The sequence below is a fragment of the Peromyscus maniculatus genome, chromosome 4 (assembly GCF_049852395.1).
Source record: "Peromyscus maniculatus bairdii isolate BWxNUB_F1_BW_parent chromosome 4, HU_Pman_BW_mat_3.1, whole genome shotgun sequence".
NCBI lineage: Eukaryota > Metazoa > Chordata > Mammalia > Rodentia > Cricetidae > Peromyscus > Peromyscus maniculatus.
Window position 1 is genome coordinate 37,711,356 of NC_134855.1, and position 17,021 is coordinate 37,728,376.

Here is a 17,021-nt window from a genome sequence, read left to right on the forward strand (position 1 = left end):
ACAAAAAGGGACAAGGGCAATAACAGAAGAGATAAGCATTTTCAGAAATTGATGGAACGTTCTTCTACAGATTTAAGAAGCTCAAAGGATTCCTGGCATTGCTGGCCACTGTGGTTCGTACTATGCAATCTCAGTATTCAGGAGGTACAGGTAGGAGATCATCAAGAGTTCAAGGCCAGCCTGGTCTACACAACAAGTTTCAGCCAACCAGTGCTACACATGAGACCCTGTCTCAAAAAGAATTCCTGGCCCAGCAGGATGGCTCAATGGGTCAAGGTGCCTGTTGCCAAGCCTGAGGATGTTGTGGAATATTTAAGTACTCTGTGTGAAAGGCACCTTCTGATTGGTTTAATACGAAGCCGAATGGCCAAGTGCTAGACAGGAGAAGATAGGCGGGACTTGAACTCTGGGAAAAAAAGAGGTGGATATCTCCAGCAAGATGCAGAGAGAGTCAGATGTACAGCATGGAGGAGAGGTAACGAGCCACGTGGCAGAACACAGATTAACGTAAACAGACTTAATTTAAGTTTTAAGAGCTAGTTGGGAATAAGCCTAAGCTAAGGCCAAGCTTTCATACTTAATACTAAGTCCCTGTGTCATTATTTGGGAGCTGGCAATCCAAAGAAAGTCCAACAACATGAGGACTGAGTTAAATCCCTGGTACCCACGTGGTAAAGGGAGAGAACCCATTCCTGCAGCCATCCTCTAATTTTCACACAGAGCACACACCCCACCCTCACCCCCCAAATTTGTTTTTATATCCTAGCAAGCTAAAAATTAGCCCAAATGTAGTTATACCAAAGTGAATGTACCACATACTGAAAGTTTTATGAACATCTAGAAGAAAAAAATATGAATCACATTCAAAATGGTGAGGTTGAAAAGTAACTTTCTCTACAGCAATACACCATATAAATACGCCCAACCTGTCTGCTGCATCAAAGCAAGGTTTAAGTTGGAAGTGAGTGTAATTCACCTGCGATCATCTTGAGGTGCAGGGGGGAAAATATCTTTTACTGAAATAGATCACAACGAAGTTCTCACCTCATTGCGTTGAGGAAATACAAACGAACCATGGTGCTAAGGCGGCACCATTCCACTCAATGGTTAAAATTTAGAAGACCCAAAATATGAAGCATAGGAAAGGAGGAAAGAACACTGGACTGGTGGGATGGCTCAGCAGGTAAAGATGGTTGCCACCAAGCCTGATGACCTGAGGTCAAGCCCTGGAACCCATACCATGGAAGCTGTGCTCTGAGCTGCGCACACATGCTGTGGCACGTGCCTGCTCACACAATGAATAGCTGAATGGAAGCAAAACAACGACAGAGGGCTGCTTCAGGAGCATCAATGGTTCCGTCACAGATCGCTTACCCCGACACAAGCATCTGTCCATCGTAGGAAAAAGCACAAGCCAGAACAGGGGCACAGTGCCCACGTAGTGTACTTTTATATTTTAATTCAAAGCCTGTAATTCACAAGGTGAGAAAATTAGTAAGTTGATTATGCGTACAATTTCATTTCTCTACTTAATAATGTGAGTAACAAAAAGACAAGGTCATAAAAATCTTCATGCAGCTTAGGTATCCACACAGATAGCAGATAATTATACCATAGGTTTGAGATGGTTTCAATATCCAGTAACATCTGGAGATGTAGTCCTGAGTCTAATCTCTAGCTTACACACATACACATGCCACACACACACACACACACACACACACACACACACACACACATACACACAACACACACATATACACAACACACACATATACACACACCACACATACATATACTTAAACACATACATCACACACATACACCACACACACATATACACACATATCACACACACACACCACACATATACACACCACACACATACATACATGCATACACCACACACACACACACACACACATACACACCACACACATACATGCTTCAGTAATAGATTTTTTTTCTTATAATCCATTAAATCCAATTAGTGCTGCCAATGACAGATTTTGTTTTAAAATGATGCAAAGACTAGGCTAGTGCAATTTTATAATCACTAAAATTTTTAAACATGTGAACTATACATAAATTTAGTGCCTGGTAAGATTAAAAAACAAAAACTGCCTAAAAGCCTAAAAAAAAAAAATCAGTGCTTATATTTTGTGAAGTCTGACATTATCAACACATTTTGTCTTTCTGTACATAAATCAATGGTATTTATAATTCTGTAAATCTACAACATCTCCAGTCATAGCCAGGCATGGTGGTGCATGCCTTTAATCCCAGCACTCAGGAGGCAGAGGCAGGCGGATCTCTGTAAGTTTAGGGCCAGCCTGGTCTACAGAGTGAGTTCCAGGACAGCCAGAGCTACACAGAGAAACCCTGTTTTGAAATAAAGGGGGGGGGGGAATACAACCATAAAATCTTTAGAATTACAGAAAATAAACACAACTCTCTTAAAAGTTAGCAGACGGAATTCAGTGCGTTCTGATGCCAACATGTAAAAACAAGCGTAAGAGGTTATGGAGTGGTGAGATCTAAGATCTCTGAGGAGGTGTCAGACTTCAAACGTTTAACTAGGCAAGAGGCCCACGCTCAAAGCGGGACAGACACGTTGACCTGGGAGAGCAGAGAAGAGTGTTAAGACAGCCACAGATCCCAGAACCTGGCGTGAACTTGGAAGGCTTTCATCCCAACAGTCAAACACAAGTCAGCCGCACATCCCAGGTGACTGCGGAACTCGCCCGTGAGAACGGCTCCTGTGAGTCCAGGACCTAGGCCTGCTTATGCCCCACAAGACCATGAAGCTGAGTAAGGTGCCTACGGTGACAGATGCTGTCTAAAGAGGCTTTCCCTGCACACCCAAGAGGCCCCCCATGTTTCTGAAAGAGTGGTGTAAAGATAGTTTTCAACGTATCACAGGTTTTCCTTTTGAACAATTTCAAGGTAACTGTATTCAGGATGCCCACACATGTGACTGTATTTGTATTTCTTACCAGAATTTTACCTGAGTAAAGAAAGAGATAAGGATCTTGGATAGACTTGAGAAGGAAGAAGTCCCACCTCCCCATCATGTTTTAGATGAAAAGGATATTACATGTAAACTAAAATGAACAGTCTCTTAGTTCCTCATAAGGCTCTTCCTACACTCTAGAACAATTCATGGCAAAACCGAGGTTTGTATTCTAGCTGAAGCTTATTAGGTAACAAATGACAAACCATTTTGAGGCATGTGGATCAAAAAGCTCTTTGACCACAAAGCTTCAAAATCCTTAAATGATAATTGATGAATTCATCAAGATATGAATGCAAACAGAAGTGCCTGGGAAGGAGGCATCCACAGAGAAGCTGGAACCAATTGTGGAAGGTCAGAAAACAGGCTGACTGACGGGCGAACAGCCCAGTGCAGGGGGCTAAACCTGAAGAGGACGCATTCAGTCCCAGGAAAGCCTTTCAGATAGGACGGGCCATCAACAGCCAGGGAAACAAGGTCAGAAACAGAACGATTACCCCAGAGTCTGAACAGGAAACACTCACTGTCTACCTCAATTCCCCCCGGCCCCCACCCCACAGTAGGCTGCACCAGGCAGGCGATTTTCCCCAGGAGCAACCTATATAAGGAAAATGGTAGTTGATGACAAGACATCCATCTGGCCTCAGTTCCTTCCTGAGAAGGCAAACACACCTCTTCATGCTACAGGCCTTGCGGGCAGCGAGCTCCTGAGATCCCAGCTGTCAACTCTCTAGATGTAAACGGTGTCACTGGACATCTGAAGGAAACGATGTGGAGAAGACAGATGTAGGCAGGCACAGATGGAGCCCAGGGGTTATGAGAACAAAAGGAATTTGGAAAATTCTTCCTTGTCTCATTCATTAAAACAACAACAAGCTAGAGAGGTCCACAGAAATCCACAAAGATACCCCCACAATAGACTTACTAGCAATGGTCCAGAGACAGCCAGAACTGACCTACTCTGGTGATAGGATGGCCAAACACTCTGTCATGCTAGAAACCCCATCCAAAAAAGAAAACAACAACAACAAAAACCAACTATAAAAAAAAAAACAAAGGCCAGTAAGATAGCTCAGGGGTAAAAAGGTGCTTGTCACAGAAGTCTGATGAGCTGAGTTCAGTTCCCAGAACCGACGTGAAGGTGGCAGAAACCATCTCCAGTTTTCCACTGGCCTCCACACGCATACCATTCGTGCCCCACCCCCATAACGAGAAATAACTCTTAACAAGTATTTATTTTATTTTTAATTATATATACCTAAGCGTGTGTGGATATGAGCGTGTGAGTACGGGTACCCACAGGGTACCTGTCAGCCATCCTACACGGGTGTTAGAAACCGAACTCAGGTCCTCCTCAAGAGCAGAAAGCACACTGCACCACTGAGCAATCTCTCCAGCCCCAATAAATAACCTTAGAAAAAAATGAAATGACTTAAAGATGAACTTTTAGAAACTGATGAGATCGATTCAAAAACCTGAAAGTGAATGATTTCCTCAAAAAGTAAGAAAAATGCAGATTCAATAGACTGAGAGATGAGTGTGTATGTGGCTGGCAGAATCCATTCAAGGCGTCCAACAGCCAAGTGACGAAGTTCAGAAAGAGAGCACAGGGGAGGATCATTAGAGAGACACTATGAAGGAATACCGTAGCCCAAAGCAGACAACCACACATGTCCTGACTGAAGGACCACCCGAGAAAATGAGACCGAGCATGAGGAAGACTCACTCATCAATAAACAGCAGCCATGATAAATAAACGCAAAGATGATGTATGCAACATTTAGCAAGAATATGAAAACCACTGAAAGCGTCAAAGCTAAGTCAAGGACAGGGTGGAAGGGGCAGGGTGTGGTCAGAGCCAGCTGTGGACAACAGACTTTTACATCCAATCAAAGTTTCTCTTTGCTTCTGAGGTTGGTCTGTCATAGCCCAGGCTGGCCTTGTCCATGTTACACAGCTGAAGCTGGTATTGAAGGTACTCATCCTCCTGCCTCCGTCTCCTGATGGGGTGGTTTTTTGTTTTTCAAGACAGGGTTTCTCTGTGTAGTTTTGGTGCCTGTCCTGGAACTCCCTCTGTAGACCAGGCTGGCCTTGAACTCACAGAGATCTACCTGGCTCTGCCTCCTGAGTGCTGGGATTAAAGGCATATTTTTACTATTATTTAAAATATCCAGAGTATCTTTTTTTTTTTTTTTTTTTTTGGTTTTTTGAGACAGGGTTTCTCTGTGTAGCTTTGCGCCTTTCCTGGCGCTCACTTGGTAGCCCAGGCTGGCCTCAAACTCACAGAGATCCACCTGCCTCTGCCTCCCGAGTGCTGGGATTAAAGGCATGCGCCACCAACGCCCGGCCCAGAGTATCTTAAGTTTTAAAAAAAGATTAAAGTCTTATGTAGGTCACAAATAATTCAGACAGTTAAAACATACCTAAGACAGGGGTAAAAGAAACAACCCAGAGTTTGATTTCACAGTCCTGACCACATGATGCCAATCGGTAAAACTGAAGGCCTTGTTCTCCACCTAAAAAGAGCAAGTTAAATAAACAAAGAATTTGTAAACCAAAAGTTTTGATTCTGCTGAGATCTGCTAGTGTGACTCGTCTATGCCATATAAACAATGAATGTTTGTCAGCTGCCACTATCGATAAAATGGTTATAGAATTTCTTCTAATCAGGTATTATATAGGATTGTAACTTTACTATGAAATTGCTGGGTTTTTTTTTTTTGTTTGTTTGTTTGTTTTTTTTTGTTTTTTTTTTTGGTTTTTCAAGACAGGGTTTCTCTGTGTAGTTTTGGTGCCTGTCCTGGAACTCCCTCTGTAGACCATGCTGGGCCTTGAACTCACAGAGATCTGCCTGGCTCTGCCTCCCAAGTGCTGGGATTAAAGGCATGGACCGCCACCGCCGCCGCCGCCGCCGCCGCCGCCGCCGCCGCCGCCGCCACCACCACCACCACCACTGCCCAGCTGAAACTGCTGTTTTAAAAAAGTCCTTGGCCAGGTGATGGTGGCGCACGCCTTTAATCCCAGTGCTTGGGAGGCAGAGCCAGGTGGATCTCTATGAGTTTGAGGCCAGCCTGGTCTACAAGCGAGATCCAGGACAGGCACCAAAACTATACACAGAAAAACTGTCTCAAAAAAAAAAAACAAAATAAAATAAAAATAAAAAAGTCCTTTTAGGCTATATAGCTCAAAGCTGTAAAAACCAATAACCACCAAAGTAGAACATCTTCCAGCTGACTTCTAGAGGTTATGAAGCTATCATTAATGAAAAAAATTAGAAAAGTCAGCTATTTTAAGAATGTTAAATGGTTAATCACACTCAACATAATTGCTTTCTGAAGTACCAAGTTCTTAAAAGGCTGCTGTAATGCACATGGAATAATAGTGAAAATTTATTTTCCAATGAATTTGATCAAGAGGAAAATTCGAATTTATAAATATAAAACCATATCAATTCAGCTGATCTGGTGGAAAATATTACACAGTTTAGGACAATTAATCAAATCAAGTTGGCATCTCTGATGCCGCTAGATAATGTTTTCTTAGAGAATTCAGGATTTCATTAGGTATCTACTAGACTAAATCCCCTCTTGCTGCCTATCATATAAAATCTTGGTGCTTCCCTATTGCTACCCTGTTCTTGGGAGTGGGTCAGCAGTCTGTTCCAAACCCCAGTCAACTTTTCTTTCTACCCACAGAGTGGTCCAGTTCAGTGGCTTCACTGTACCCTCTCTCACAATTATCTAGTGTAATGATGTTATTTTTAGATTATCTCCTTGCGCAAAAAAGAATTCTAAATTCCTCCATATTTATACAATTCCTCCATGATTCAATGTGTGAAAAACAATGTTTCCTATCAACCATGGCTAGCCCACCATCTTGTGAAATAAAGTCTTGTGTAACTGTCTGCCCAACCTCCAGATGCCAGGCACTCCTGAAGCCTGGCACCTTTCCCCTTCAGAGGTGAGACATGGTCACCCCCCTGTTGTAGGGTAAAAGCTAAGTATTCTTCCCACCATGCTGTGCGCACTCTCAAACCTCCTTGCCTACACAGTGTGACTCTTTGTAATGCTCTTTTTCAGTAAGGGAGTGCCTCAAAGATGTGGAGAAGGTACCTCAAAAATGGGCAAAATGGTTCCTGTCTATTATAAACCATCCTGGGAATAAAACAGCACAAAATGATCATCAAAAGACTAAAATGCTTAACTAACTGGGTAGAGAATTTAATAGAAGAATGGATTCAAGAAGAAAAAAAATCTATGAGGCTGATATATAATGTCAAAAGGTTAAAAAAGAAAAGATTTCAGCTAATCAGGCAATCCTCACCAGTCAAGGTCTGGTGTCTGTCTAGGTGATGGCCCCCAGGGAAAATGCTTGAAAACCAATTTCAATACAGTCAAGGAATGGAGGCAGGCTGTGTGCTAAGAGATGTCCGAAGCCAGGTCTGATCTTCAATTGGGTTAGGTACAACATGCTAAGAAGGCATTTAAAGACTGTGCTTTAGGGATCTGAAATTTGACCTTCACTGTCTTTGAGCCATTGAGGGCTCTAGAACAAAGGCAATGCCGAAGCCATTCTGTCTGCTGTCTGTGCCAAGCTGCCAACCACACAGCCAGCCACACGTGGGTACTGAACCCCATGTTACACATGCCAGTGTTCAAAGGCTTCATTTAACACAGTGGTTCTCAGTCTTCCTAACGCTGCGACCCTTTAATACAGTTCCTCATGCGGTGGTGACCCCCAACCATGAAATGCTTTTTGTTGCTACTTTATAACTGTAATTTTGCTACTGTTATGAATCATAATGTAAATATTTTTGGAGACAGAGATTTGCCAAAGGGTTCACAACCCAGAGGTTGAGAACTGCTGGTATAATAAAAGGGAAAATGTTTTGTTAATTTGGATCTGTTCTCATTCAGACAACATTATAGGTGATGGGTTGAATATACTCGTCTGCCAGAAAAAGTTTAGTCTATTTGTGCAGTTCCTTTGCTGCCTCGGATAGCTCTGATCTGGGGACAAGACCAGAGAGGGCAGAGTTTCTCCTCTGACACCGGCTTGAACCAGACCGATGACTCCTTGCAATGGACACCTGCAAGCAGACGTATGGGCAAAGGGTTCACTGCGTGACGTTCTGTGTCTCACTGCAGCTTCCAGGACGAGACTTTTTTCATTTTTTTCTCTTAAATTTTGTTTTATTTGGGTGTGTGTGCAGGGGTGGAAGGTAGATGTGAAGGGACAAGAAATGAATGGCCTCAGATACATGATGTAAAAGACACACAGGATAAATAAAAAGAAAGGAAAAAGAAAATGAACAAGGCTAGCTGTTCAAGCCAATGCCTCCATTTAAAACCAATAGTTTAGTTAGGACTTCTTGTCCCATCTTTTAAAAAAATTAGTTATGTTGTCAAACATCTTAATCAGTTTTTAGAAGATTAAATTAGTAAAGAAAAAATGTTCCTTCTATTTCCAACCTGGTGTGTGTACATGTTTGTGTGTGTACATGTTTGTGTGTGTACATGTTTGAGTGTGCACATGTTTGAGTGTGCACATGTTTGTGTGTGCACATGTTTGTGTGTACATGTTTGTGTGTGTACATGTTTGTGTGTGCACATGTTTGTGTGTGTGCATGTTTGTGTGTGCACGTTTGTGTGTGCACATGTTTGTGTGTATACATGTTTGTGTGTGCACATGTTTGTGTGTGTACATGTTTGTGTGTGCACATGTTTGTGTGTGTACATGTTTGTGTGTGTACATTCACACAAGGAACCAGAGGTCAATATCAAGCGGCTTCCTCAACTGCTTCCCACAGTTTGAGACAAGCTCTCTCAGTCAATCTGGACCTGCTGACCGGGTTAGGCTCCTACCTGCATGCCCCAGACACCCTCCCATGCTGAGACTTCGGGAGCACACACCACTGCGTCTGGATTGCTGTGTGGTGCTGGAGAGCTACACATGTCCCCCGACTTGTACAAGTTCCTTATCAACTTTATATCTCCCCAAACCTTTCCCGATTTGTAAATTTCCCATTTCTAAGCCAGGCGGTGGTGGCACACACCTTTCAGGCAGAGGCAGGGGGGTCTCTGAGTTTGAGGCCAGCCTGTTCTATACAGTGAGTTCTAAGACAGACAGAGAAACCCTGTCTTGAAAAACCAAAAAAAAAAAAGAAAAAAAAAGAAAAAGAAAAAGAAAAATTTCTAATTTCTATCTCAATTCCAATTTTTAAAAAAAGACAGTAAAAGCAAAAGTTAAGTCCCTGAAAATCCCACATTCAAAGAATCTGAATCTACTGTAACAAGCAGAAATGTCCTGTACAGACAAAAAAAAAAAAAAAGACAATTTTTTCATATAACAGCTCTTCACGGTTCACTTTGATCTAGAAAGACAAAGGATGGTTCTGTAATAGAATGGAGAGACCCTCAATACTAATGCTGGGATGGAAACGCAAAGGACCAAGTCAGAGGAATTAAAAAACAGGGATCCAGTGCTTCAAAGGGTGAGCTGACCAACCAGAAAGGGGCCGTGGGGAAAAGTCACAGCAGGTAATCCCCAGGTCATGAGCTTTCTCATTGTGCAGACACCTCATTCGATTATCCCACGCTGTTAAATCTCCACCAGAGGAGCCAGTGACAAGGAGGCTTCCATCAGGAGAGAATGCACAGGCCACCAAGGAGCCATCCTTGACACCACCACACCTGAAACCAAAGCAGAAGAGGAGGAGATGAGGTGTTCTTTATGTGATAGACAGTCCCTTTTCAATGACAGCAGTTATGACAACTAGAACGGGTGACCGATGGCCACCAAATACAGCATCTCATGCTGTAAACCAACCGACAGGGAGGATTTAAATCTATTAGCTATACCTATGAGCCCAGATCACAGGGACCAGAGCCACTACAATCCTCATCTTTATATCCTCACAGCAAGTTAACATGAACCCATGTGCTTTTTATCTGTATATTTTAAATAGGGCCATTTGCAAAAAACAACCAAGAGTAACAATGGCCCTATTTAAAATATACAGAATGATTTTTACTGAAAAGACACACTATTACGATAAAAAGCACATTCAATTTCTGTACTGAAATCACTCAGGTAATAGCGCCTCATCTTCAAACAAACTCTATGAAAAAAACATGTGGTGCACAGTGACTCCCTTGGGAAGAGGGCAAAAGTGCTGTCCTGGGAACACTGTTCGTCAGGTAGGTAAACAAACTGATTAGGACCCAGCCATTAGTGCGGTGTTAATCACGTGCAGGAAGGAAGCTGTGCCACAGAGGTGGAAATCACAAGCCTGGCTAGCTAACCGCGGGCGTTCGTTTCTATAAAACAGAGACATCGCATTCATTCTGAGCTGCCTGATTAGACTAGGCTAGCCCCCTACCATCACTTAAAAGCATCCCTTTCTTCAGCTCCAAGACCACCAAGGAGCAAGTCTTTGGCCAGCTGGCCTGCCTGCTCTGCAGATGCCAAGCAGGAGGAACATTATTAGATGATTTTCACTGTCAACATCATGAAGGCCATGTTTCTAGTGTACTCAACGATCTCAACTAAAGTGGTCAACTGCGTGTCTACTTTACCACAGTAAAAAGTAAGACTTAATTTTAACAGGGTTCCAGCCAGGCGGGGTTTAAACAGCCATACCTATACAATTTGTATGACTGTGCATTCCACAAGACAACAGACCCATCGGCGGCCCCTGAGGCCAGGTAAGCCGAGTCCGGCGAGAAGCAGCAGACCCGGACGGGGCTGCCGCCCGGCTGCTCCATCACCGTCAGGAACTGTCCGCTGTGCGCGCTCCAAAGCACCGTGGTGCCGTCGGTTGAACACGATGCCAAAATGTGTCCTGAGGGAGAGAAGCAGCAGCAGTGGACAGCGTAGGTGTGAAACCTCAACGGGGAGTGCGGCAGTTCCGAGAAGTCACTCAGGGAGTACAGGCGAATGGTCTTGTCCAGGGAGCAGGTAGCCAAGAGGGACGAGGAGAAGGCGCAGCAGCTGACGTCATCACCGTGATCCGCCAGTGTGCGAATCAGCTTCACCATGTTCCCCACGCCACGGAAGACAGCCTGCGCGTTTGTAGACAGGTCAACGTTACGTGCCAGCCTAGGAGTCGGGGAAACCCAAGCTCGTGTAAACGAATCTACCCAACGAAGACGCCCACCCCCCCCCCCCATGTTGAAGGTCACTTTAGTACCTGGGATAATTTGGGGAGATGATGGAACAGAAAACATAAGAGCATCTCTTCTGCGGGTCATAGCCACCCCAGTCAGTAGACTCGCTTCACCTTCGGAACCTAAAAGCTGGCCTCACTTCAAACCTGTTACTCTCAACTCAAAAACATTTCCACTCTTAACTGTGTCACAGGAGAGCCAAGGCTGTTTGCTTTACACATGAGTTATTGACGGGGGAGAAATCCCCAAAATCTCATTCGAAGTGTGGTTGTGTTGTCACGGTTTGCATAAAGACACAAAAGATTTGAGGCGGGGAAACCAAGATGCCGAGAAAATGGAGTTGGCCAGACCATACACGATCCAAAAACAAAATTTAAAAACTTAAAGTCCAAATTCCTCTCTATAGCTCATAAAAATATATGGTCTGATTCCTTTTTTTAAATTTAGCAATATTCACTTACAAATCTTTGGTGTTCCTGTTGTTTATTCAAGGTAAGTTTTAGATTCGCTTTTTTTGTTTGTTTGTTTTTCAAGACAGGGTTTCTCTGTGTAGCTTTGTGCCTTTTCCTGGAACTCACTTGGTAGCCCAGGCTGGCCTCGAACTCACAGAGATCCGCCTGGCTCTGCCTCCCGAGTACTGGGATTAAAGGCGTGCGCCACCACTGCCCAGCTAGATTCGCTTTTTAAAACCAGCATATAGTTGTGGGTTTCATCATGATATTTTCATTCAGTTTGTCTTGTTGAATTTCCCCACTTTCCTCCCTGATCTCTGAACCCTCTGGAAATAACCCCCTTCTGCCTTCATGTCATGTATAATACACACACACACACACACACACACACACACACACACACACACACACGTACATATGTGTGTGCCTGTAGTATAGACATGCGCGTGTGTGGTGTATATGTGTGTGTACAGTATATGAATGTTTTGCCTATATGCATGTTTGTGCACTACACACGTGCAGTGTCAGCAGACACCCAGAGGGCCCTGGATTTGGCAGTTCATAGACAGTTATGAGCGGTTATGTGGGTGTTAGGAATCAAACCCAGGTCCTCTGGAAGAGTGGCCAGTGCTCTTAACCACCAGACCATCTCTCCAGCCACATGCCATACATATTCCATTACTTTCTTCCCATCCCCTGAGTTTTCTCCCTTTTCTTGTTCTCCTTCCTAATTTTATGACCCACATATCCCCACCCGACACAAATGTAAGAACTGAGATCCAGAATCCTAGCTTCAACTCTTCAGTTTTATGTGTTTAACTTGGGATACCTGTGGAAGCCAGGAAACTAGAACGGGGACACTGGGCATAGGGAGACTTTAGTGGAGGAGAGAGAGTAGTTTCATGGGCTACTCAACATAAGTAGAGATGAGAGAATATACTGAAGCAGAAACGTTTAAGCTGGGCAGGGGAGGGGAGCGGATGAAAGACGGAGAGTGTTAACCAAAGCAAGGAGTGTATCGAAGGCCATATGGATACCCGATTGAGAAGTATCAAAGTTTAAAGGCAGACAACGTGCACGGCTAACATGCCTCTAGCTAACACTGCCCTAGAGGCACCGAGTTACTGCGGAAAAATCTGAGTGCCAGATGTGGGACACCTCCTTTCTTAGTTACTTTTCTATTGCTGTGAGAAGGCACCACGACTAAGGAAACTGATGGAAGACTTGATTGCATTTCCAGAGGGTTGGAATCTAGGACCATCACAGTGGGGAGCATGGCTGAGGTGAGTAGGCGTGGCCCTGGAGCTGAGAGCTCACCTGGATCCCCAGGCACGAGGCAGAAAGAGAGCAAGCTGGGAATGCCACGGGCTTTCGAAACCCCCAAGCCTGTCCTCAGTGACACAGCTCCTCCAACGAAGCCACACTCCCAATCCTTCCTGACAGTCCCACCAACGGGAGACCAAGGATCCAAAGACGTGAACCTATCGGGCCATTCTCATTTAATCCCCCACACTTCATAGCGACTGTTGGTCAGAGAAGCCCCAGAGGCCTCCAAACAGCAGGCTCTGGCCATTCCTTGGTTGTCCACTAGAATTAGACCATTAGGCTCTACTGCTGAAAATTCCACACCACTTGGTTCCAAGAGTCAAAGAACTCAAGCTGGAACTGACCTCGAAACCTCCTCCCCGCTGGCTAGCTTGGAGTGCCAGATGGTGCTATGGAAGGCTGCTGGAGCGAAAAGACAAGTCTTACCGAGCGGAAACCCTATGAACTGTACGCACAACCTGCCAGGCAAGACGTACCCACCAGTGTGACAGTGGTGCACCTGCTATGGCGTAACCAATCTCCCTCTGATGGGATCTGTGCACAGCTCCACAGGAGGGACTCCATGCCCAGTACTGAAAAACCTGTCCAGAATCCATGCCTGGAGACGTCGTGAGTCTTTGGGGAAAACTTACTACTGTTGTTTTTAGCTTAACTGACAGCGTGTCAAACTGCCCTTCTAAACATCTATGTTCATAACCGTAGACAAATGGCACCCTCCGCCCTAGAGAAACCTCTGTGCCACGAGCAGTGGTGAATGCTGAGTCTCATGGCTACTCGGACACGCTGAGAATAAGTAAAGCTGAGGAGTCAGCCCTGAACAAGAGGCTGGTACCATCCCTTCTTCAGCTTAAGGAACAACATAGGCTGGGGAACAAAAGGAATTCTAGAGGCGGCGGTGGACAGGTGCTTTGAAATTCCACCCTCCAGATGCAGCACAGCTTCTGCGATCATAAACTCACAGCAGCTGTGGTTTTACACCGGGCCCGCATAGGACTGGTCCCGCACAGGACTGGTCCCGCATAGGACTGGTCCCCTAAGTCAAGGTCAGGGAGCGGCTCCTGAGGCACCGCTCCTATTGGCCAATGGTGGATTCTGGGAGAAGGGGACAGGTTCACTGGTGTATCCACGGCTGAGCCACGAGGCTCAAATGAATCCTTTCAAATCCACGGCCACATGGAAGGTCCTGGTAAAACTCTCAGGGGCTCATAAAACAACAAGACAAGACGGTGGGAAAGAGTTTTTCAGGGAAAGTGGGGAGAGGGTGGAGTCTGCCAGAGTGGGGGCGGAGTCAGGAAAGAATAAGGGATGAGAGCAGTCAGAATGCATTACGGACATATTATGTAATAAAACTGTCAAAGAACAACTTTAAGTTTCTTAACTAACAAATTTAACAGTTCAGGAGCCACACGAGAGAAAGGCAGCATTTGTCTGAGTCTGGTTTATTTCACGTAACGGGGGTCATTTCTAGCTCCACCCACTTTCCTACAAAAATCATGATTGCGTTTTTCTTTATGGCAAAGTGCAATTCTATTGTGTACATGTACCAACTTTTACAATCCACTTATCTGATGACAGACCTCTAGGATGCCTCCATTTCTTGTGATATACAGCAATATGCACACATGTGCATGCATCTCTGTGGTAGGACTGAGGCCTCTGGGTATATGAGAAGTTGTACAGTTAGGTCATACGTTAGCCTTCTGAGAAACATTCATACTGATTTCTACAGTGGGCAGCACCAGTGGGCAGCCACACTGCCAGTGACCAAGAGTCTCTCTCCCAAGAAGACGTGGGCACCTCGTCCATATTGCTCATCTCTCACCACAACAGCCAAGACGGTGCCAAGTACCGAATGTGCTCAAATAAAACGTCGCTTAGTACTGATTTTCCCAAGTATAAGTGGGTTTGCCTTTAAATATTACATATGAAAACTAGCGTGAAATGACTTAGAAAACAAAGCTTCCAAAAACAAAAAATCTAGCAGTGGAAAAACGGAACAATTAAAAATTAATAATGCTGGCTGCGCCTGGTGGCACTAGCCTGTAACAACAGCAGCAGGGAGGCAGAGGCAGGAGGATGGGAAGTTCAAGACTACTCGAATCACCCAAAACTAAACAAGGAGGTGAGGCCAGCCTAACTAGTCTCAAAACACCCAACAAACCGACAATAATAGTGTCTGTGCCCATCCCTAAGGGTCAGATGTGACCTGGACTTGTCAAATGCACAATCTCCTTTCCTCACCCAATTTACGGACATCTCTACAAATAAAACCCTGTATGTTCTCAGCTTCATCTTCTCCCCAAAGTTGAACAACACACCCCCCCCAACACACCCACCCACCCACACGCAGCCTTAAAAACACAAACACAACACTCCAGCAGGTGCCGGGAAAACACTCTCAGGTGACGCTTTCTGGAGCCCTTCCAAATCCCCGGAGTGCAGGTGCAGCGGGAGACTTTCCGAAGCGGCGCAGGAGGCCGGGCGAGCCGGCGGGCCAGTGCGGGGTGCGAGCCGCAGCCGGCCGGTGCCCCGCTCCCGCCCCCCCTCCCCGTCCGTCCCCCCCACGCAGCCCGCACTCACTTCCCTCGCACCCGAACCGCGCGTCCCGCCTCGGGGCGCCTCCTCCCCGCACTCCTCGCCCCCGGCCGAGGTCACGCTAGCACAGCGCGCGCACCGCGGGGCTCCGGGTCACCCGGGCTGCACCGCAGGAGCCTGGAGGCTGGGCCTCCGGGCAGGGCTGCTCAGTGGGCACTGCCCGGCTCGCTGGGTCACGTGGTGACGAAGTGGCGTGGGCGTGGCTTCGGCGCCGGGAGTGCCGCCCCAGGCCCCGCCCCAACCCGCGCATGCGCGCCCGCGCCACCCCCGTTAAAGCGGCTCCCTGCTGGGTTTGCCGCCGGGAACTTAGCTGGAAGTATTCTTTTTCCTGCTTAATGGTCCACGTGGAACTATATCATAATTTTACTGGACATTTCCCTACAGCTGAATGGTACTTAAGCATTTTTGATCACAGGAAAAAAATGCTAGATTAAGCTTCTTCGTACATACATCTATCCACATTTACAAACTTCAAATACAGCTGAATAGAAATGGAACTTTCTGGGTATATGAGCCTAAAGATTCTTCAGAAGTACACTACATACCAAGTACCCAGTGACTCTTCAGAGAGGCATGGTGTGTACTCTGAGTGATATGTGTAGTGAGTGGTGTCTATCTCTCCATATTCTTTCCAGACATGAGTGTTACCTCTATACCTCTGTAGTAAGTGAAGGAAGACCTGAGTGAATGTGTATATGTTTGATATGCGCACAGCCATATTAAGGAGCCCAATACCTTAGATCCACAGAAATGGGAAAACAACCCCCGCCTGTCTCAATTCCGATGTTGACAGTGTGCTGAAAAGGTCCACTGTAGCTTGGTCCTCCTGGATATTTACAGCCTGAAGACTACAGAGACGGCTCCTCCGGCGATTGGCTAAGCCTGTCTCCTTGTTCAGCTGTATACCATAAACCCTGCCACCCTGATTCAACTGAATATAACCCCCATCCCTGTTCAATGTCTGCAATAAACACACCGAGCTTCCAGCTTCCAGTCTGCAGCCTTTTCTGTGGGAGAAGCCACCATGTGATCCCAGCTTCTGCAAATGTGTGTCTGCCACATTCATCATCGCTTCCAGGGCCCAGTCAGCTCAATTCCTGGAGGCGTGTGCAAGGATGCAGCATATCTCCATTCATTTGATTGGCTCTAATCATCTCTAGTGACATCTATAAGAAACCTATGTTGATGGTTAATCTTGTTAATATGTCCAGATTCTACAATCACCATGGAAACAAACCCCAGGGCATGGGTGGGAGGAATTTTCTAGATTAGATTAACAGAGGTGGCAAGGTCCACCCTAACTGTGGGTGGCGCCGTCCTCTGGAATGTCTTGGGCTGAAAAACAAGGAGAAAGGACACTGTTCATCTGTTTCTGGACGGGGATGCCATGACCAAGCCGTGAGACCCACGGTCTCTGTCACAGTGCTCTTTATCTCCGGAACTGCGAGCCTTCCTTAAGTTGCTCTG

The 17,021-nt window shown here is 45.6% G+C and overlaps 1 protein-coding gene across 6 annotated transcripts in view; it reads right to left on the reverse strand.

Moving 5' to 3' along the window:
• Wdsub1 (WD repeat, sterile alpha motif and U-box domain containing 1) overlaps positions 1-15,788 on the reverse strand; it is a 31,712-nt gene extending 15,924 nt beyond the window's left edge. Inside the window, exons 1-5 of one of the 6 annotated variants that reach the window (XM_076568518.1) lie at positions 15,540-15,788; positions 10,655-11,076; positions 9,521-9,705; positions 5,437-5,529; positions 1,375-1,468 (exon numbers count right to left, since the gene is read on the reverse strand). In XM_076568518.1, coding sequence (XP_076424633.1) covers positions 1,375-1,468; positions 5,437-5,529; positions 9,521-9,705; positions 10,655-11,052 — 770 coding nt within the window. In that variant the 5' untranslated portion in view covers positions 11,053-11,076; positions 15,540-15,788. Of the gene's footprint in view, positions 1-1,374; positions 1,469-5,436; positions 5,530-9,520; positions 9,706-10,654; positions 11,114-15,539 lie in introns of all 6 variants that reach the window. The other 5 variants (XM_076568520.1, XM_076568519.1, XM_076568517.1 and 2 more) reach the window with 5 other exon arrangements.
• Between the last annotated feature and the right edge of the window lie 1,233 nt (positions 15,789-17,021).